The sequence below is a fragment of the Emys orbicularis genome, chromosome 12 (genome assembly GCF_028017835.1).
Source record: "Emys orbicularis isolate rEmyOrb1 chromosome 12, rEmyOrb1.hap1, whole genome shotgun sequence".
NCBI lineage: Eukaryota > Metazoa > Chordata > Testudines > Emydidae > Emys > Emys orbicularis.
The window spans coordinates 30729738-30753470 of NC_088694.1; the positions used below are offsets into that span (position 1 = coordinate 30729738).

The 23733-nt window shown below is 43.2% G+C and overlaps 1 protein-coding gene across 1 annotated transcript in view; it reads right to left on the minus strand.

The window, feature by feature from the left end:
- The window catches only part of RBL1 (RB transcriptional corepressor like 1), a 74922-nt gene that overhangs the window by 18849 nt on the left and 32340 nt on the right, over window positions 1-23733 (minus strand). The window contains 7 exon segments of the mRNA XM_065414297.1: window positions 2579-2796; window positions 11330-11596; window positions 12944-13079; window positions 13298-13462; window positions 18173-18310; window positions 21628-21731; window positions 23546-23658. Of these exon segments, the coding sequence (XP_065270369.1) occupies window positions 2579-2796; window positions 11330-11596; window positions 12944-13079; window positions 13298-13462; window positions 18173-18310; window positions 21628-21731; window positions 23546-23658 (1141 nt within the window).

A 23733-nucleotide genomic window follows, 5' to 3' on the forward strand; every position in this document is an offset into this window, starting at 1 on the left:
GAGATGTCTAGCTCCCACTCCACTAGTTTTCTTGTCTCTTAGCAACCAGAAACTAGAATAGAAAACTTCCATTCCTATATTTGAAACTCAAATATCTACAGGTAAAACCCTACTTTCTGCATGTTCAAATTCACAAGTCCAGAATTGACAGGATCTATACAGCAATCCCTTCATATAGAGCACCAAATTCGAGTGTGGCTAAAAATGAGAATCCATCAACTAAAAGCTACTCTAATAAAAAGTGCTAAATGTACCAAAGTTGCCATCCTACCAATCTCTGCAAGGGGTTCTGCATGGGAGAATGTACTCAAAAACTGAGTTGTCGTCTCTGCCTTATAGGCTTCAGAAATACAAAGTTTGATCCAGCTGGCCAGTTTAATTTGACAAGCATTGTACCTGAACTACTCCACCTACCTGACCACATACCTTGGGACCCCTTCAGATGAACAGGAAATTTGAAGAGGTCATGTACTTTACTTACACCCAAGGAGAGTCTTGGATTAACCTACACAGTATTTATCAGGTTTCTTTTTAAAAACACCTAATTCAGATGAAAACCTGAGATGACCTTGACAAGTGCAGCATGATTAACATTCTTTCATTAACTTTAGAAGTTCTTTCCCCCCACTATGAGAACTAAGAACACAAAGACATTTATGTCTGGAAGTAAAAGGAGTAGACTAAAAGTTCCACAAGACAGGCAGAAGAGAAGAATACCCTTTTGTGCACAAGAGTTTGAGTTTGTATAACCTGTAACCAAAAGGTTAAAACTCCCTTAAAGATGGGGTTTCATTAGAAGCTTGGATTTTAGCTTTCCTAGCAACAGGGAAGAGTAGTTTTGCTTATTATATAATTTTCCAAGCACACAGTGAAAGCAGATAAAGATGCATAAAACCACTGTATGATTGAAAATGAAGCTTGCATGTTGGTGGGACATTACTTTGGACCAACTTAATTCTCAGCCCTCTTCAGACATGAGGCGGGGATAGCAGCTGTTTGATTGAAAGCAGAGAACCAAACTCCATTCTGCCTGTGAGATCCTAAGAGAAATCAGAATCTCTAAGAATAAGTTTTATTTTCTCTCTCTGTAACAAAGCACTCCAATGAATGAATCTCTCACTGCTAGTGTTGCTGGCTGAAACTATGGCCACCAGGAATACAATTAAATAAAGAAGCTAGAAAACTCCAACAGGGAAGCATACAAATAGTGCAGGTACTATGATTTAAGTTTTTGGAAGGCAGATTAAGACTGATCTAATCAGGTATACTCAGCGGGTTTGCTCATGTTTATGTATAAAGAAATCTCCCCTCACCTTGTCTCTCTCTAAAATGGAAATGCAAGAGAAAGGCAGCAAAACTCCTATAAGTTATGCATGCTTATTCATCCCTCAAATTCTTTCCTTCCTCTGGTAAGCAAGCATGTTATTCCTCTTTCTGAATACTGTCCCAGAGGGCTTAAGTATCCAACATAGCTTTGTGAAGCCCCACATAAGCAGCCAATTCTGGACGGGTTGGTGGGTCCAGGAAACAGATGTTACTTCCAATAGAAGAGATGACAGAACGGGATTTTCAGAGACAGGAGAAGCTGAAACAAGAGTGTGTGTCTGAACACTGATCAGTTACAGGAGGACAGTCTTCCCTTCAGCAGGTCCAATCCATGCATCTGAGAGAGGGATGATGAAAGTTTTCCAAGTCCTAGTTCAAAACCCATTAGAAGAGAAAGAGCTCAGAGAGATTTAGAAGAGAAAACACCCTCAAGGCTTATCTACATTACACGCGGGATCGACGGGCAGCGATCGATCCAGTGGGGGTCGATTTATCGTGTCTAGTCTAGATGTGATAAAGCGACCGCCGAGCACTCTCCCGTCGACTCCGGTACTCCAGCCATCAACTTACTGCAGTGAAGACACCACAGTAAGTAGATCTAAGTACGTCGACTTGAACTACGTTATTCACGTAGCTGAAGTTGCGTAACTTAGATTGACACCCCTCCCAGTGTAGACCAGGCCTTATTTGAGGCCTTACTCCAGCCTACAGGGTCTATTTGAGGCCTTACTCCAGCCTACAGGGTCTATGTGCATTATCTCCTCTCTCTGAGAATTTCTGGCAAAGCACTAAGGAGTTGGAGCTAGTACAGCTATCTGCACCCTCAGCAGAGCTGGGAGGCAACAAGAGCAGGAATAAGGAACCAAAAAGCACCAACAATTTGTGGCTAGCTATTGGAGATGCTGCCTGTCAACCAAGGAGATCAGAGAACAACCCATCTGGCCCTAATTAGTGGATCTGAAAAGCAATTTTTTAGTAATAGGATTTAAAAGCATTTTCCGGCACAGGTGCCTTTATTAGTGCCAAAGGAAAAGTAACAGGAGTACTTGTGGCACCTTAGAGACTAACAAAGGAAAAGTAACTGAACAACACAGGAGTATAATGGAACAGTTAGAGAGACAGACAAGTTTAAATATAACCAAGCATTAACAAAACAGAGCACTTGGTCAATAAAAGATTACCTCACCCACCTTGTCTCTCTAAAATAGAGAAAGACATTTAATACAAAGCAACTCTTAGGCAAGATATTTACCTTTCTGTAAAACAGTGCCAGGGAGCCAGTTTTCTTTGGTTTGCTTCCTGCTGACTGATGTGCTTCCTGTGCTTGATTCATACGGGAATGGTTTGGAGATGCATCAATTAAAGCTTGAGCAGTGAGAGGTACTTGTCCATGACTCTCCACTTTAGACTGCTGAGATAAATTCACTGAAATGGGAATCAAGGTGATCCCTCCAGTGTCGTTTGCAATACCTGAAGACATATAGAAACACATTATTTTGCAGCCAAGCTGCATAGTTTAATTGCAAATATAATCATAATTCACAGAAACAGTTAATGTTAAGATTGTTCTGCAGTGTTTGATGTCAAAGGAACCCTTGTTTCCCGGGCAGTGCGTTCATAAAGGAACTTTATCGTACTCCTGAAAATACTTAATGGGAGGGACACTGTAAATGTGAAAGATCCCACTTCCGTCTAAAAGTATTGTTGGTACAAAATTTACTAGAAACATTAAATATTCCTATGACTGAAAGCTAGCAACATCTTTCTTATTTTTTTTCCAGTTTACTTTGTGCATAGTCAGTTTCACTGTTTCCCCCGTTATCAGTTTCTCTCTCAAGCATCAAAGGGGAGAGAAAGAACATAAATGTTTTTAAATCAATTTCAGAAAAAACCCCAAGACCTACTGTTTAATTAGAACGTGTAATCGATCAGAAACAAATATTCTGAAATTGACACATTTACAATAACCTAGAGCGGACTGTCCCTTTACCAAAAGTTACTTACTGTAACTGTGGTTCTTCGAAATGTGATGCAGACATGTATTCTAGTTAGGTGTGTGCACTCCCAGTGCACTGGAGCCTGCGACTTTTGCTAGCAGTACCTGTAGAGGGGCAGTGCTTGTCTCTTATGGCCCCTCCCCTGGCTATATGAGGTGGTGTCGCCTCCACCCCACTCAATTCCTTCATAACGAAATCCCATGAGAGGAGACTCCGATGCAGAGGGTGGGTCATGGAATACATGTTCGCATCATACCTTGAAGAACCACAGTTACTGTAACTGTTTCTTCTTCGAGTAGATGCAGATGTGTATTCCAGTTAGGTGACTCATAAGCACTACCGTGATCTGTAGGCAGGGCTCAGAGTTTACTGGAATAGGGATCACAGGACCGTCCTTCTGAGGCCTGCATCTGCTCAGGAAGATGCAGTAATAGCATAATGGTCCATAATCGTACATATAGACGACCAAATGGCCGCTCTCCAAAAGTCCAGTAAGGAAACGTCACTGAGGAATGCTATCAATGTCGCTTGCACCCTTGTGGAGTGAGCCTGTATCCGCTGAGGAGGCATAGCCAAAGTTATCTCACATAGTCTTGATATAGGATGTTATCCATCTAGAGATGGTCTGTGCAGAGACTGCTTGCCCTTCATGCAGTCTGCATATGACACTAGCAGGCAAGACGAAGCACAAAATGGCTTAGTCTTGTCCAGATAAAAGGCTATATATGGCCTGACATCCATGGTATGGAGTCGCTGTTTCTCCAGGGAAGCATGTGGCTTAGGAAAAAACACGGGTAACTGCTTGGAAGCGGTAGGTCAGCAGGAACACCCTTTACCTCATGGAAGCTAACGGGTCTAATGAACTCCATTTTTATTTAATTTTTTGAATGGGAACCATGATTATCTTTGTGGTGTTTAAAGTGAGTCTCAGACTGTCAAGCAAATGTAATGTGGCGTCGACGAGGTACGGGAGGATGCGGATTTCCTTCCTCCTGATACATGCCTGACACCACCATGCATTTGGTGAAGACTCAGGAGGCAGAAGAGAGGCCAAATGGGACAACAGTATAATGAAAGTAGCATTCTCCTACCACACAAGGCAGAAATTTCCTCTGGCTCAGTAGAATCGTCACATGAATGTAAGTTCCAGAGCAGCAAATCAGCCATTCTGAGACCATGCGAGGAGGTTAGCCAAGAGTGACCATGCGAAATCTCATGTATCTGATTAATTTGTTGAGGCTGTGAAAGTTGAGAATGGGTCTCATCCATCCTTGGATTTCGGTATCAGGAAGTACTGGGAGTAAAAGCTGTGGCCCTGGTGCTCTTGTGGAATTTCCTCCACCACTCCCAATGTCAACAGAAAGCTGACCTGCTTGATGAGCAGTGTCTTGTGAGAGGGGTCCCTGAAGATGGATTTGGGGGTGAGGTGCGTAGCCCCATCTGACAGGGTCTAGGACCCAGCTGTTGGAGACAACTGAGTCCCAAGCATTGCAAAAGCGGGCCAGCCTGTCCCTAAAGAGACAGAGATGGTGGAGTATTGACTGAATCAGTGCTCTGGACTAAGGAGTCAAAATGGGTGTTTAGTCAGCACTGAGGGAGGGTGTGTGGACTGTCCAAAGCCAGAGATTGACTGATTCCTCTTGTGGGACCTATCCCTCTTTCTATGGTAATCCTGCTGTTTCGGGGGAAAGGCTGTGTGAAGAAATGCTGCGGGCGATATTGTTACTGCTGCTGTGCCCCATAGTGGCATCTTTGCGCGGCTGGCGTGCACACTCCCAAGGACCTCAAGGTAGCCCCAGAATCCTTAAAGGAGTGCAAAGTGTCATCAGTCTTGCCCAAGAACCAGAGCTGGTGCTAAGAATAAGCAGTTTAAGCTATTGCTTAGGGCCCCAACCAGTTCAAGGGGTCCCCCTATTAATTATTGGTATGTGTTGTGTGCCATCGAGCAGCATTCTGCAACAAATGCCTGAAACTCCTCATGCAAAGCCTTGGGCAACTGGTTCTTGAATTTAGACATGGCTGACTAATTGAGGAAATCATACTTGGACATCAAAGCTTGAATTGCTGTCACCGGCACGAGGTGCATATCATTGATTAGGAGGGCCACTCTTCCAGGGATGGCAGGCTGTAAAATGTCCACCAGTTTGTATATGTTCTCTTGGAGAAACTCTGCCTGGGCGCCCAGGGATGCAGCTACGTGGTATAAAAGGTCCTGATACATCTTAAAGACCTCCAGTATAGAAGAGGAAGATGAACCAGGCAGCATGGCATCGTCTGGCGATGAGGACATGGGTCTTGGCTAAGACACAACTGGCTCTTGCTCCCAGGAAGACATACCCGGGAGGGAGGACTGCAGCGGCTCCACAGGGAGGAAAACCACTGATGCCTGGGCTTGCGGCTGATCTGCAGTCACCACCGTCAACCTGTCGGGTGATTCAGCTTTCAACGGGATGAGGAGCATCCCACTGAATCCAAAGAGGCCACTGATAAGGGTAGGCGCATTGGTGACCAGTAGGAAGCGCACCAGGGACCACCATCCCTACCATGGGGCACATACCAGCCCTGGAAGCCATACTGGTCCACAGGTAGGCCTCAGAACTCGTCAGGTGATGTGGAGCAGGAAGATGACTATCCAGAATCGGATTCAGAAGAGCCCTGATATCTCAGGAATATGGGCAGAGCAATACCCCAGGGAGCCAACAGGTGGTCCGAGTCATCTGTCGCCCAGAACAAGGCAGGAATCAGTGCCCCTGATGAAGGCGATATCATTGATGCCAAACATGCTGGTGCCACAGGCAGTGTCGGTCCCGGTGCAAACAGTGGTACTGGAGTGCCCAAGTGCATCAACAATGAGGGTGATAAAAGTCTCCATTGGAACATCTGCAGCGTTGAAAGCAGATGGGCCATAGAGGGTCCTCATGCCAAGGTCCCTTGTACCAACCCCAATACCAGCTCCATCCCCACCAAAGGAAGAGGTGCATCTGAATACAATGCCGATGGATACGAGAGCTCAGCGACTCACTCCATCGGAGGGTTATAGGTGGTGCATCTCTGGGAAAGTCCTGGGTCAATGATAAGGGTTGGGACTGAAAGGTAGAGGAGATCTGTGGCTGCCTGATATGTCGATGACATGGACAAAGTATCGGCATTTCCTCGTTGGTATCGGACTCAATGGACACTTGGAGACCAGAACCAGAGTCGACAGTACATGGTTTCTGCACTTCCTACTCAGTACTGGGGAAGGGTTAGAGGTACCCATGCCATCGCGCATGGTGGAATCGGTGTCGGGACAGTCCGTGCTTATCCTGGGGGAGGCAGAGGAGTTGCCCTGTGACCTGGAATGGTCCCGATCGGTCTTAGAAGACCCCTTCCTTGGCACCGACAGAACGGCTACTACGCATCTTCAGAGAGGCGCCTGCCCTGGAACGAGAAGCAGCAGCACTCTCCAAGCCTGAGCGTGATCTTCGGCCCAAGGAGGGCCTTGGTACCAGATCAGGTCACGTGGCCTGTTCAAGCAGAAGCTACGTGAGACAAAGGTCCTGTGCCACCCGAGTCCGCTTCTTGAACGATCTACAGATCAAATAAGGTTCTTTAAGGTGGGCCTTGCCAACACAAAGCAAGCAGTGTGTGGGCGCGTCACTGTTGGGAATGCCTCTCCACAAGAAGGGCAATGTTTAAATCTCGGTTGCACTATCTACTGCCTACTAACACTAATGATAAGACAACAATCACACAGCTCTGACTTCAGCCACAGACGGTGAGAAGGAACTAATGGGGGTCAGGGTAGCGCTGCCTCATATAGCCAGGGAAGGGGCCACAGCTATGTGTCACCCCTCTATAGGTACTGCTAGGCAACAGTCTCCAGCTCTGGCGTGCTGGGCATACACGCATCTAATTGCAATACACATCTGTATCTACTCGAACAACAACCCTGGCACTTATATGTGCTTTTCAGTCATCAATCGAAGAGAACTGTATAAAGCAGGGTAATCATCACCCCCCCCCCAATTTTACAGATAAAGAAATTAAGACAGGGTTACTCATCCAATATCACAGTGAGTCAGTGCCAGAGTCAAGAATTAAACTTGTTTCCTGATTTCCAGTCCTGTGCCTTATCCACTGGCCATACTGCCTTTCATACCACCCCCCTAAACTTTGCGTTTATCCAAGAATCACATTTTTTTTTTCCTTTTTGATCACAGTTGCAAGACCAATGCTTAGAGAAATTTCCCCACTTTCTGCCAGAGTGTTTCTAGCCCTGGAAGAAGGGCCAGGTCTACCCCTAAATATTAGGTGGACATAGCTACATGGCTCCCAGGCATGAAAAATTCACACCCGAAACATGCAGTTAAGCCAGCCTAAACCCTGGTATAGACACCACTAGATAAACGGAAGAATTCTTCCATGAACCTAGCTAACATCTCTCAAGGGGGTGGATTAACTACAGCAACAGAGAAATCCCTTCTGTGGCCTTAGCAAATGTCTATGCTATGGCACTACAGCAGCTTCACTGCAGAGCTGTAGCTCTGTCACTGTAGTGTAGACAAGATCTAAGTTATAGGACCCTAAAATCACATCCTTATCAACACATCTGGTCTCTCCTCCATTTAATTCCTAAGTGGTTTTAGAAGGAGGTATCCCACAAACTACTAAAGTTAAAAAGAATGGCTTTATGCCAAAAGCTTGAATTCCTATAAGGCATTTGTTTCTTGCCCTATGAAACTCTAAAAGTGAACTGCAAAAGCAATTAATTCAGACTAGGTGGTCACACTTGCGAATCCCAAAATAAAGTGCATTTGGGCATCTGATTGTGCACAGGTCACCCCATTTACTCACTAAAATTCCTACTCAAGGCTAACCGTTTGCCAGGCCTGACTGCAATTGCCAAGACTTACCGTCAGTATCTTCAGCATGTATGGTAATGATGCATCTTGTATACAGGATTATAGTCCAGCTCAGGTCAACTCACACCTCTGGTTTTATCATTTTATGAATGGGACTGAAAGCAGGGTTTGTTTAAAATACATCTTTGTCAGTCCTATCATTTCCTTCTCGGAGAGCTTTTCCATGCTTCTGTCAGGTGGAGAAGTTTCTATGGTTCGCCCTTTATGGGCCCTTTGTATTTCCAAAACACAGATTTCCAGCTCAGCCATTGGACCACCTTGACAGTCTAGTGCAACTTGGCTGCATTACTGTCCATGACCATCTGACAGACAATGGCACCTAGATGCCTATTCCCCACGCATTGTCCTCGCATGTTACCACGGTATACAGAGCTAGAGAAACATGAAGCAGCAAGGGAGAAGCCTGGAGGACTAACAGAAGATTCACCCCCAAATCCAATTGCTTGTGTCAAGAATTATGGCATTTTCATGCTGTTACTATGACTGAGGTGATGAAAGTTGTCTTCTCAGCCTTAACTTCTGCAAAATCCAAACCAGAGGAAGCATTCTGAATTGTGGGTAGTCTGATTAACCCAGATTGTCTCAGCAATGTAAAATCAAGTGTTTCTCACATGAATAGTAGTCAACGTACACATCAGATAATATAAACTGGAATTCAGGCAGAGCTGATCACTTCAACAGGAACAGTACAAGAGTGGGAGATAAAATATGCCAACTGTACTGGGTGGCTCTCAGATGGTTTCTCTTGCTGAGGTTTTGGTTGTAACCCCAAGCACATCACATCATGTATAGAAATGGCCCTATGTCCTTCATGGCTGATGAAAGCAATGGAAAAGACAACAGGCCCATTATTGTCAAAGATTCCTAATGCCTCCTTAGGGACAGCAACATACCAATGACATTTAAATAAACAGTGCTTAGGACCTTGCTCAAGAAACCATATTTGATTGTTAACACACAGTTTCTGTCTTGCCTTGAATCTCCCCTTTTAAGAGAAGGTAATTGAAAAGATAGCGATGAGCCATCTCCAGTACTGATTATACAGATTTTGATGCCTAACTTCTGGCTTCAGGCTTGTTTATGGAAACATCACTATTGATATGGATGAGCTTCTTCTAATGATGTAAAAGGTAAAGTTCACAAACTGATTTTAATAGATTTACCAGCAGCTCTGGATAACATTGTGACTGTAAGGTCTGACTGACTTGCCTGCAAGATATTGCAGGAGTGGACTGAGGAATCTTTCAGTGGGTTTACTTCTTCTCAGAAGCATACAAAAAGGGTAGTGCTGGGCAAACTCTTCTTCCCTTGGCCCCGCAAATGCAGGGTTCCATAGCATACCATTTGTAATCCCTTCTGTCGGACATTCCTATTAAGCCACTTGGAAAGATCAAGAGTTTGGACTACTGGGTCATCAGTATAACAATACTCAGCTCTTTGCCACCATCTCAAACAATATGGCATCTATAGTCTCTTTACTCTGCCAGCATACAATACAGAGAGCTGGATGAAGATTCAAGCTGGGAAAACCTGCAGTTTTGTTTCCTGGTAAGGGGAAGGAGATGGGGGATTAAGCCAACGGTGTGTCTGCATCAGCTAACAAGTGTGTAATATCTGACCTCAGGGTCTCACTGGATTTATCGCTGCTCTTTGACTCAAACTGCATTGGTGACCCATAGTGCGGGTGAGTTTGTCATTGATCACGGACCATTCTTCTTCGATCTGGATCTCACACAGTCATCCACACCTTTGTTACCACCAATCGGGACAAATGTGTCCTAGGACTAATTCCTCCAGCTACTGCAGAACCCTTCTGCCTTCCTCCCAACTGCTGCAGGATGCCCCAAACACTGGACCTGAGATCAAGTCTCTACAATGGCTTCCTGTTTTCTTTTGGCTGTAATTCAAGATTTTGGTAATCATATTCAAAGCCTAAATGGTGTGGAGCTAAAGTATCGAGAGAATACCTCTCACCCTATACACCTGTATAGCAATTAATATCTATTAAGATCAGCTGGGAGACTGCTAAAATTGAACACCCAGGGCATGATACTATGCAGTGCAGTTGTAGGGTGCTGCAAGTATAAGCACAGGTAATAAAGTAGTACAGAAAGTGCAGTGGAACATACTCCTGTATTAGTGAGATAGACATTATGACTGCCAAGTCATTTCTGTCTAGGAGTCTTCAGAAAAGAAGACAAAGCTAAGTGTCTCAGTTGTATTCCACGGATTGTTGTGCACTGCACGATAACTTTCAAGAACATGGTTTCCCATGTTTGGCAGCATGGCTCTCAGTCAAAGAATTTGCTTTTCTTGGCATCACAACCATATAATGGTTTCTGAATTAATTTAATTTAGAGAGCATTTGACTATTAGCTTAGTTTCTGTGAATGGCATATCTAATTTTATTTTGCTCCTCTAAAGGTCGCCATGGCAATAGACCTTACAGAATATTAATCTTTAATATGCTTCTTTTTATATTAGAAATATCAGAAATTAGAGAGAGCTCCATTAAATCATCTAGTGCATTCCTCATGGGCCAGAGCAGGATTCGGGGAGTTGCCATACAGCCAACTTCAATCTGTCAGAGTCAAGTACTGTGAATCTTTCATGTATCAATTTGTTTCTAAAATCTATATCCCCTTATCCTTAAGTAAAATCATGATATATTAAGTAAACAGATAGGAAAACAGATAAGGATACAGCTGTACCTGAAGACCTAAGCATATTAAATCCCAAGAATTACTTGTGTCATACATCTTCATAAGGCTTCATCTGTGATGAAGCAAAATTTGCAAAGCAACAACTTCACAAACCCTGCCCCAGCCTGCAGTGGATACATTACCAGGATAATCTGTAAGCAACAACTCTTTGTCTAGACTCTAGTCCATGCAATAATAAGCACTAGGGATGGCAAAGCATATTTTCTCTTAATTTGTCTTTTCAAAACAATTTTCTTTAGATGTTACTTGTTCAAAATGCAAAATGCAAAGCCCTCCAAACTGAATCTACATTGTGTTTGATAGTACACAGAAAAAGGACATAGTAAAACATCCAGCATCATTATAAAATGCAATGAAATAAAATGAATGGATATCTTACCATGCAGTGGGATTGTAACTTTCTGTCCCATTGTCCCTGTTACAGTAGCTGTTGCCATGGTCAAAATTGTCTGTCCCGGTGAGAGAGAGATATTTTCAGCAGCAACGCTTGAAGCTGAGGCAATTTTCAACTTCGTTCCTTCAGAGAGAACCTTTTCTACCTGCATGTCTTTTGGGCTGTCATCGCCAAAGAGCCTTCTCTTAGCACTTCCAGCTGTAGGAGAACTGTAGCGCTCATGAACAGAGATCGGAGACAACGGCTGCATGTCTAATATGAAAGAAAGGAAAAAACATCACTACAATATGCAGCAGTTTAATAGAAATACAATTTCCAAAATGAGAGAACCACTAGTCCCCAAGCTACAAAACAGAAGTCAGAATCACAAGAAACCTTCCACTGACAGAACAGTAGCACCATAATACACAGATCAAAGTCCTCTAGCCCTTCAATTGCTTCCCCTTATTCTCCACTATTCCCAAACCATTTCATTTGATTGACAATATGTTTGGATTCTTAGCCGCTGGAAAGCAATGGAGACCTCTTCCTCCTCCAGTCGCATCTTTCCTGAGCTCTAGCTGCTTGGACATCTTGTTTCTCTGTCTCTTCCTCTTTAATCCCCTCGCTACTACTCAGCTTGAATCCTCCCTCCCTTTGCTCATTCCCTTATCTCTATTTCTTCTCACAAACTCTGCTCACTTTAACTGCTTCCACTCAGGCTATTGGGCAGCAGCAAAACTGATCAGTACAATATCAGTTTCACTCTTCTGATCCATGGAACCCTTTGGAAGCACAAGATAATCTCCTGCTGCTCAAGATACTAATTGGTGTGTGTCCCTCTCCATCCCACAAAGCAGAAGAGTTTCTGGGTAAACAGCAAAGTGAAACTGGCTAAAAACTTGGAAGTTTCACTCTGCTACTAGCTTTCACCCACTCCCAGCGGACAATTCCTTGTCAGCAGAGGCAGGCGCATTTTTTCAAGCTCTGCTCTTCTCCCCTTCAGTATGCTTCTTTACTTTCTGTAAATTTCTTTGAATGGTAACGACAAGTCATACAGCCCAGCGCACAGAATTGTTTGCCTTTTTGTGAAAAAACAGCAATCCCAAATTGTTGGTTGTGGGTTTTTTTGTTTTTAGTTTTGGTTAAAAATAAGTGTCCATTTAAGAACTAATGAGATAGAGGATAGTATTTTTTTAAAAAGAAATTGACCTATCAAATCTGAGAATGGAGGCATAAAGATAGAAAATACAGGACAGAACCAAACTGCATAGCGAACCACTGAATAGATTAGAACAGCAGGAGAAGCAGAGCTACCAGCTGTCAAGGATTACAGCTACACCATCTGAATCAGTATAGACAACCCTAGAAAAGGCACAAAGGCAAATATTACTCTGATTCAAGGTAGGCAATGTGGACATAAACACACTGGATGGGAGCACAAGCAATTGAGTGTTATGGAGACAAAGCCATAGAATTAGGGAGAAGATTTCCAGACAAAAAGTTTGAAAAGACAAATGACTAAGATTCTAAGCAAACGCACCCAGGATTTCTCTATGTATTACTATGAATGGTTTGAAATACTATATACTACAAACACATCAGAAGCTCTCAACTTACCCCGTCGTAAACTTCCACCAAGATCTGTGCGAACCTCTTTCACCCGGGGATGCACAATAGGCGATACTGGCATCATAGGGAGGTGCCCTAGTCCACTTCCTCCATTACCGGCTTCAAAATTACTTGGGTATATTACCTGGGATATAAGAGATGCCAGTTTAAGAATAAATAATCTTCGCCTCTTCATACCATCTACCATTATTAAAAAGGGTGTCAGAGAACACTGTCTTAGTTTTTATAATTATTTCACTACTAGATAAATTGTTGCATTTGATTAATATCCTATGCAAAATATCAGTCCTGGAAAACGAATACACTTGCATTTTCTGGTAATTTATTTTCCCTTCAACATACTTCTTCACAGGTTGGGACCTTGTTTTCTGAGGCTTGTAGAGCTTTCCATAGGGCAGAGTCGCTGGTCCAGGCTAGACTCTCCAAAATCTGTTCTTCAATGTTGTTGAGGTGCTTCACCATGTCTCTGGAGAGTCCTTCCTCAGACCGAATCAATACTTCAATCACCTAAAGGGAAGCAAGGCAGTTTAATCAGCCATGCTAAAAGCAAAACCACCTCACCTATCCTTAACCCTCCTCTGACCGAATGCTAGCGGTAGCACCCTGGTCACTTGCTGCAGCAAATTCAATTGCTGCAGCTCAGAAAAGGTTGCTGGCACAACTGGGAACAATTAGCTATTTTCTGTTGGTGGATTATGAGTACCTGGGTGGTAATTACTAGACTATTGATACAACTGGCAGTAACTGGGAGAATATAATTGGGAGGAACAGGAAGCAGGAGGGGGAGCTCAGAAGGTGAGCTGTACAAAGGAGAGAAGCAGTGTGGAAAGCTCCTACTGCAATATGCCTGCGTCATGTTCTGTTTAAAAAAGAACTGTGGAATAAAAGATACATGTAATAAAACGAAAATGGCCTGGGTGTGTTTATGACTGTGAGACTATGGGAACAGGCTAAAAAGTATGGTACACTCATCAACTGACCATTCATTTCAGGTCCAATTCAACCCTCCCTCCTGGTTTTTAAAAGTTCCAGCTTCTATTACATACCTTGCATGTTTCTGCTCCTCTTCCTGATACCTCTGCTCATCCCACACACTCCCCTCACCCCAAAACACACCATCTTGCTGGTGCAAAAGCATTCTATGCTGGAATCCTGTGGTCTGGAACAGCTTCCCTACATCAATTCTCCATCTGATTCCAAGTCTCAGAGGGCCTGTGTTATACAGGAGTTCAGACTAGAGGATCATAATGGTCCCTTCTGGCCTTAGAATCTATGAAGACATTTTCTGCTTTGTCATAGATCTGTTTCTTTCTCCCTCTCCTCCTTCATCTTCAGTGAGCGAAAATATAGTTTAGTTCTTCACAGAATTTTAAGATCCAGTATAAAAGGCTTCATATGAAATGGTGATTATATATATGTACATCATCATTTCCAGTTTACAATTAGATTTAAATTTAGTTTTTAATTGATGCTCTACCACTTTATAACTAGGTGATGTTCACAAATACCATTACCAATCAATTTAAAGCTTCATTTGAAAAAAGGTTAAAGCCCTTTAGGTTGTGAAGCTAGCTTTACAAAGAACAACCTGACACGACAGATATTAGTCACGTCACTTAATGCACTGAGACAATACAGTGATGAGTGTGGTTTAAGAGCCTATATCAAATAGAAAATGTGATTCAAGTGTAAACCAATGCTGTGGAAGAGAAAGTTACTCACCTTGTGCAGTAACGTAGGTTCTTCGAGATGTGTGTCCCTGTGGGTGCTCGACTTAGGTGTTCGTGCGCCCCTGTGCACGTAATCAGAGATTTTTGGTAGCAGTGCCCGGTTGGGTTGCACATGTGCGGCCCCCATCTCGCACTGCTTGAAGCGGTTAACTGGTGCTGGCTTTATTCCTTCTCTACTGCAGAGACTAAGTAATAAACCCTAAAGTAGAGGGTAAGAGGGAGGGTAGTGGAGCACTCACAGGGGGACACATCTCGAAGAACCTCCGTTACTGCACAAGGTGAGTAACTTTCTCTCCTTCGAGTGCTGTCCCTGTGGGTGCTCCACTTTAGGTGACTTCAGAGCAGTGCCCTCCGGCGGAAGGAGGGTCTTCGGAGTTGAAGTTGTGAGAGCAGACAGTACAGTGAGTCCAAAAGAGGCATCGGACATTGCCAGTTGTCTTAATGCGTAGTGCTGCGTAAAGGTATGGACTGAGGCCCAGGTTGCAGCCCTACAGATGTCCATGATGGGCACGTTAAGGAAAGCAATGGAGGTCAATAGGGCTCTGGTGGAATGCGTGTGAATCCCCAAAGGAGGTTGTCGGTCACACTGATGGTATATAAGAACGGACATACTGGGTCAGACCAAAGGTCCATCTAGCCCAGTATCCTGTCTTCCAATAGTGGCTAATGCCAGGTGCTCCAGAGGGAAGGAACAGCAAATCATCAAGTGATCCATTTAGGGATAGTGATCCATCAAGTGATAGCATAGAATTATGCAATCAGAGATCCACTTGGAGAGCCTCTGTTTGGATATGGCCCTCCCTTTGGAGCGTTCAGTGATGGAGACGAACAGTCTGGCTGATTTATGAAATGATCCTGTTCTGGCTATATAAAAGGCCAATGCCCTCCCTACGTCGAGAGTATGAAGTGTGGACTGCCTTCTATCCTCGTGGGGTTTGGGGTAAAACGTCGGTAGGTGAATGGATTGATTAAGGTGGAAGGCTGAGATGACTTTAGGTAAAAACTTGGGGTGCGGTCTCAGGGATACTTTATCTTTAAAAAAAAGTGTATGCGGGGGGGGTCTGCCATGAGACCACCCAACTCTCCTACATGTCTGGTAGATGTAACGGCCACTAGAAATGCTACCTTCATGGAAAGGTGTAGTAGTGAGCATGTAGCTATGGGTTCAAATGGGGAACCAGTGACGGCCCGAAGGACTAGGCGGAGGTCCCATGGTGTAGTAGGATCACGTAGTTCTGGATAGACGTTGGTGAGGCCTTTGAGGAAACATTTGGTGAGCAGGTGAGCAAACACAGAACGTTGATCCACTTTGTGGTGAAAAGCTGTGATAGCAGAGAGGCGTACTCTTATTAAACTCATGGAGAGGCCAGACCTTTTAAGTTCTAAGAGATAATCTAATATTGAGGGTAAAGAGCTAAGTTCCCTGTAAGCTACGCGGCCATGCAGCAGCCTATTTAGTGCCATGCAGGTGCTCAGGGAACCCACCCGGGGACCTGCCAGGGGAGGGGCGGCTTGAACCCAGCCCGAACCTGCTGCAGCTGGGGGCACCCCTTCCCCGGCTTTGGGCATTCCCGTCAGGGGAGGCTTTTGCCCCCAGAGAGGCTGCTGCATGATAGCACTGGGTATTGTAAAGGTATGCACCGAGGACCATGTCGCCGCTCTGCATAAGTCCTGGACTGGAACCTGCACTAAGAAGGCTGCCAAAGAATCTTGGGACCTTGTGGAGTGAGCTGTTAAGTTCGACTGAGGGGGAACGCCTGCGAGGTTGTAGCATGTTCATATACAGGATGTGATCCAAGATGAGATCCTCTGGGAGGAGACTAGAAGCCCTTTTATTCTGTCAGCCATAGCAACGAAGAGCTGGGACGACCTATGAAACGGTTTGGTTCTTTCAATATAAAATGCCGGAGCATGTCTGACGTCCAGGGAGTGCAGTCGTTGCTCTTCCCTATTCACGTGAGGCTTAGGGTAGAAGACCGGTAGAAAGATAGCCTGGTTGTAGTGGAATTGGGACACAACCTTTGTGAGGAATTTTGGGTGCGGCTGCAGCTGTACCTTATCTTTAAGAAAACTGTATATGGTGGCTCTGCTGTGAGGGCTTGGCTCTCCGAAACCCTCCTTGCCGAAGTAATTGTGCTTATAATGGCGCTATGAGCGCGCAACAGCAGGGGGCGCCGGCACCGAGGCTATGGATACCACTAGGGGAAAAATCTTCGACAGCTGTGCTCGGGGCACTCGCACACCTAAATCAGAATGGACATGTGCAATCACTTGAAGAAGAACTGCGAGCAACAGCAGAGGCACACACATTGGGGCTATTGCCTGAGGAAAGGGACTCAAATGAAGGCTAGGGGAATGTTTCCACTACTCTACTCTTGCAGCTACCCAAAAGCTGAGGAAGTGGAAGAGTAGCAGACACACTCCAACCTCCAAACGTCAACAGCCAGGAGGCTATGGAAGGTCGGAAACAGAGGCTTTGGGATGGGAAAAGGACAGCGGGCAGGGAGATATACTTAATATACCATACTGACAAGAAAGGCTGGGGTCCCCAGTGAGGGTTCAGGAACAGCACTGTGGCTGGAGTCTCAACACCCTCTTGGTTTCTCAAAGGCTGGATTCTATCTTGGGCATTGCTCCTGAACAGCAGGGCCCCACATCTTAACTGGCTGGTTAGACCTCTATTAGGGCCTGGACATTTTCACTAGATGCCTAGGTATTGGTATGTCTGTGAGAGAGGCCAAAAGACAGAGAGACTGTGATAAGGTAAGTTAGTAAAGAAGAAAGGTACAGAATTTGTGGGGGAGAAGGGGAAGAATAAAGGTGACAAAAAGGAGGAAGTGGGGAACAAGAAGAGAAGACAGTGCTCTGTTGCAGGAAAGAAAGTTAAGTAAAGACAGGAAGGGAAAAAAAGATTTAACAAAACAGGGATGTAACAAGAAGGACTGATCAAACAGTACTCAACAAATATATTATTTTCAAGTATTTTAACAGTATTAGTTGAAGAATTTCCCTCAGATTTGTGTGGTATGTGACCAGTTCTATAACTGGTGAAATATTTAGTACATTTGACTACTGGTAGAAATACTGGTCAAATATAGTCCAAGAATATTTTATTCCACTATTCGACCAACCACAGTAGTAAGTCAGGTTTGCAAATCATTTGTTAAATCGAAAATTGACTGACAGCATGTTACAATTAAATGAAGTATACAAACCATGCACAAGTGCTTTATTCCTTTACATTACAGGGGAAATGGTGTCACAAGTATTACATATGTTGGATAACAGATGTCAATTCTTGGTGGTATATTCAAGGGCAGCCTTAGACTAAAATAGCACATATGCTACAGGTCTGCACTAGCCCCTCTACTATACCTAATTTAGGAATAGAGGGCTTCTAGCACTGTGAATCTAATACTAAATAGAGGTACTTTAAAAGTTTATAATAATTCAGATCCAAGTATTTGAACATGACGTTTATGCTTACCTTATAAAAATAGAATGGTCGGAGATCAAGAACCTCAATAATCCAAGGGAAAGTTCGCAGTGAGCTATATGCAAATAGCACAATCTCCAAACAACATGCTATCAGGGAACGATGGAAAATATCTTGCTCCAAGAGAGCCTAGATAGGACGCAGAAATGGTTTTCAGCCACATCATTAAGGAGTTACTCATAAATATATTTTCTTAAATGATACTAGAGAGACTGAACTACTGAGAAAGAACAGCATTCTCCTTGCCCCACAAACACAAACTCTATCCACATTAGATGAAGTATGATGATTTGATCTGCTAAGGCCTGCATTAAAAAAATATAGAATAAGAATTTAAGTTTTGTTTTAAACCATACCCTGAATTTACTATCCATTAATTAAAACTTAATTGAATTAAGATTTGGGATATGGAAAAAGTTACAGAAGAGGGAGCACTGAAAAAGAAGTCAAGAGACAAAGGACATAGATTCCAAGGCCAGAAGGCCTTGTGATCATCTAGTCTGATCTCTTGTATAACAAAAGCCAGAGAACTTTGCCAAAATAATTCCTAGAGCAGATCTTTTAGAAAAACATTCCATCTTGATTTAAAAATTGTCAGGGATGGAGAATCCACAACGATGCTTGGTAAATTGTTCCAATGGTTAATTACCCTCACTTTTAAAAATGTACCCCGTATTTCCAGTCTGAATTTGTCTAGCTTCAACTTCCAGACATTGGATCATGCTATACTTGTGTCTGTTAGACTGAAGATCCCATTATCAAATATTTGTTCCCCAATGTAGGTACTTCTAGACTAATCAAGTCACCCTTTAACCTTCTTTGTTAAAATAAATAGATTGAGCTCCTTGAGTCTATCACTATAAAGGCACAAAAATGATTAAAGGTCTAGAAAACATTACCTATGAGGGAAGATTAAACAAATTGGGTTTGTTTAGTCTGGAAAAGAGAAGACAGAGGGGACATGATAACAGTTTTCAAGTACATAAAAGGTTGTTAACGAGGAGGGAGAAAAACTGTTTTTCTTAATCTCTGAGGATAGGACAAGAAACAATGGGTTTAAATTGCAGCAAGGGAGGTGTATGTTGGACATTAGGAAAAACTTCCTAACTGTCAGGGTGGTTAAGCACTGGAATAAATTGCCTAGGGAGGTTGTGGAATCTCCATCATTGGAGATTTTTAAGAGCAGGTTAGACAAAAACCTGTCAGGGATGGGCTAGATAACACTTAGTCTTGCCATGAGTGCATGGGACTGGACTAGATGACCTCTTGAGGTCCCTTCCAGTCCTATGATTCTATGTTTGGTAATCCATTAATCATTCTTGTGGCTCTTCTGTGAACCCTGTCCAATTTATCATGTCATTTAACCTGTCTGTTCCACTCTTTACAGCCAGATTTGCTGACTTATAAGTAGTACAGGTGCTGACACACTGGAGAAAGAATAGCAGATAAATCAATTGTATTACAACTAGCACCTTGCTAGATTATGACAGTTTAAGCTACAAAAAGGAAACTTCCAATGGTATACTTAAGTATCGTACTACGTTCAACTACTTTACATATTTGTTCCCTGAAAGATCAATTACTGTTTCTTTTGCCCTTTCCATTATTTCCTGCTTTTCGGAAAGTTTCAAATGGTAAAGGCTGGTTTTATAGTTGTTTATCTAGTAATAATGCAAGTCGAAGGGGAAGCAGACCTACAGTGCCAATGACAGTAAAGCTGCTTTGATACTATGGGTAAAAGGATAAAAGCCTGCTCCCCAGGGGTTAAAGCAGAATGCAAGGTGTGCTAGCTGCAGTTACTGCAAAGCAATACAGGCATTTTCTTGAAGACGAAAGAGGAGAACAAAAATGCCTTGCCCAGTATCTATGTTCTAAAAGACAATATAGGCAAAGACAATTAGCAGTTGTAGGTACCTTCATATATAGTTATTATTGTCAAACGCTAGTCTATTCAGGTATTGTGATGAAGTGGGGTTTTATTCATTTTGTTACGTTGCATCTTGTTATGTGAGTCTTACTGTCCTATACTAATACTGTGTGTACCTTAGTTTCCCTGTGTACTGCACCAATACTTAGGTGGTGGAAATTGGGTGTGTGATTTTGCTGAGGCCCTTGGGGCAGGTGAGACTGTCCTACTATTTGCACCTGTGTAATCTGAGACCCAGGAGGAGGGTGCGACCAGGTGCCTTTGGCCCAGGAAAAGAGACAAAGGCCAGAGGAGTGGCTGGAGAGTTTCAGTTTAGAGCTGGCTGGGGAAACGGAGGGAGTCCCAGAACTGGGGTCTGGGCTCCCTACCCCCAAGATGGACCTAACTGAGGGGTCCTGTTCTCTGTAGCTACAATCTCTGTTTTAGACCGCGTTCCTGTCGTCTAATAAACCTTCTGTTTTACTGGCTGGCTGAGAGTCACGTCTGACTGCGGAGTTGGGGTGCAGGGCCCTCTGGCTTCCCCAGGAGCCCCGCCTGTGCGAACTCGCTGTGGGAAGCGTACGGTGTGAAAAGGGGATGCTGAATGCTCCGAGGTCAGACCCAGGAAGGTCGAAGCTGTGTAAGCTTCTTGCCCTAGAGACAGTATGCTGAAGAGAGGAGGCATGCTCCCCCAGAGTCCTGACTGGCTTTGTATGGAGTAGTTCCAGAGCATCGCCCAGTGACTCCGTGACAGGTATATATCACATATCAGACACATACGAGTTAGGAAAAAAAGGAGATATCAGTATTAAATGCAGATGAAAGGAATCATTTGAGATGCAGGAGACAAGCATAACATACTGAAGAAAAACAATCTTGGAGAGAAATATTTGCAAGTCACTTTTCTTTATCAGTTCAAATTACTTGACGATCCAGTTTTTGATTTAAAATCAGGTAAGATTTCACCTTTGTTGTAATTAGGGATGTAAAATATTAAACAGTTAACTGGTAAGCATTAGTCTTACCCATTTACTCACCCTAACCGTTAGCCCCAGTCCCAAGCCAAGCCGGCCGGCCGGCCAGAGCAACCTTCCCTTTAATCAGAGCCCCTCTCCCTTTAATCGGTTAACCGATATAATTTTAATCATTTAAATGGTTAACTTTTAAAACGATATTTACATCCCTAGTTGTAATACAGCAGAGTATGTAGGATTTAGTACACAGCCATAAGAAAATATAAGGAAGGAACTATGTTAGTTGAAAGACTAGTAGTACTGAACAAATATTGAGCTCTCAGGAAACTACAACTGGGTCAAATGTCTTGAAATAATCTCATTTAAGGAATGAAATTAATATTAAACTGGAAAATTGAGCCCATCAATCCGCTATTAGCTAGTCAATAGACAAGGAACCAATTCTACCCTCAGATTGATTTAAATGGGAGCTGTGTGGATTGACCCAAATACATAATTTTTCTGAAAGTATTCACAAGGGTGAACTTAAAGAAGAAGAGGCTCTTCTGTTCCAGTTCTCTACTTACTGTCATGTCTTTCCCATGCAATCTTCGTGTTTCTTGTACCACTATCGTCTCCAAAATTTTGTAATACAAAATCTCTGCCAGTTTTAGTCTGTTAACAGCAAAATCTGCAATTGAAACCAAACATTGCTGAAAGCTTGTATTCCAAGTCAGCAGTTGGGAGGGGGGAGGAGGAGGAGGGGATGAATAAACAGTCTTCATTAAGTTAACCAGTATTTTACTTTCCATAACAGAAACACACGTGTGCTGTAAGCCAAGAGGAAATACTACTCTGAATGTCTTTAGTAATGCTATGTGAAACAAACCTTACATGCAATTAACATATTTCATACTCTTTAGATGTTCAAACTTTAGGAATGTTTATGTGTAAGGTCTCCACTCCAGTTTTGTAAAAGTCTTCTGAATTTCAAATATGTAATGAGTTGCATTAACACCCATACAGGAAAGTTCATTTAATTAAGAAACTTTTTTTCCCACTTCTTAGGCAGATTTATAGTCTCTTATTAAGAGTTTCAATACAATTTCTTTCAAGTCCCATTTTGAACTACAGTAACTCCTCACTTGACATTGTAGTTATGTTCCTGAAAAATGCTACATTAAACAAAACGATGTTAAGCGAATCCAATTTCCCCATTAGAATTAATGTAAATGGGGGGAGTTAGGTTCCAGGGAATTTTTTTTCACCAGACAAAAGACTATGTATAATTATATACATACACACAAACACATACACACAGAGTATAAGTTTTAAACAAACAATTTAATACTGTACATAGCAATGATGATTGCGAAGCTTGATTGAGGTGGTGGAGTCAGAGGGTGGGATATTTCCCAGGGAATGCCTTGCTGCTAAATGATGAACTAGCACTCGACTGAGCCCTCAAGGATTAACACATTGTTGTTAATGTAGCCTCTCACTCTACAAGGCAGTATGAATGGAGGGAGAAGAGACAATAGAAGCGTGGCAGTGGCTGCAAACATTCCCTGTGGAAACTGACCATGATGATGAACCCACACTATCCTAGTGGAGCTCACCACTCCCTCCACTTTCCAAAGTGCTGGGGGGGTAGCGTGGGTGAAAGACACGGCAGTGGGTGGAGGGACACCTGAACTGCCCAGCAATTGATAGCCTGCTGGGCGGCTGCCACACAGGGAACTTAGGGGAGCTGATAAGGGGGCTGCCGGCCCACCCTGGTTCCAAGCCCCCACCAGCTAGCTCCAACGGCTGCTCTTCCTGCAAGCAGTGGACAAAGCAGGCGGCTGCCAAACAACATTATAAGGGAACATTGCGCAACTTTAAATGAGCATGTTCTCTAATAGATCAACGACATAACGACGAAACACCGTTAACCGGGACGACGTTAAGTGAGGAGTTACTGTATAACCTTGCATGGTTTCATTCAACTCTGTACAATGTCCTGTTTGGTAGTTATTAACCTGTTGCAATGAAAAGATGCAACAAGTTTTGAACCAATGAGTAGCGGTTCAATATTTTTAAAGTTATTATTGCCTTTACTAAGGCATCCCTTATTTATTAAAGTAAACTTTTCAATGCAATATTCTTACTATCTTATAAATGTCTCAATAGGAGTTGTACTGAAGGCACCTTCACCTCCATGGAGTTGGGATTGATCTATGGATGAAATGTCCCAGAAACCACACGATAAGGACATTTATCTCTTCAAAATTTTGATCAGCCTGGCCCAATCAATGAGGAGCTGGAGTAATATTAGTACATTTCTATGCAGTGAGTTGCCCCCTCCATTGAAAAGTCAGTTTTCATCTACACCAATCGTTCATTTTACTAAGTACATGAAGAATCAGCCCAAACATTTTTTCTTCCCATAAACGTGTCGCCTTTGATACACAAGCGATGCACTTCAATATGCTGAAACATTCTATGCATTTCACATATTCCTACCTATGTGAGATCCTGGCTGGTCATCTGTTGACTGAGTATAACTCCGACAGAAAGCCTCACCTATTTCTTTAACTCGATTCATGATGCTTTCCATAGGGTTGCGTACACAAGACCTATAGCAGGACCCAGAGAGAAACCTCATTTGTATATTACAGAAACATAAAAAAGCCCCCCGATAGGATTCATTT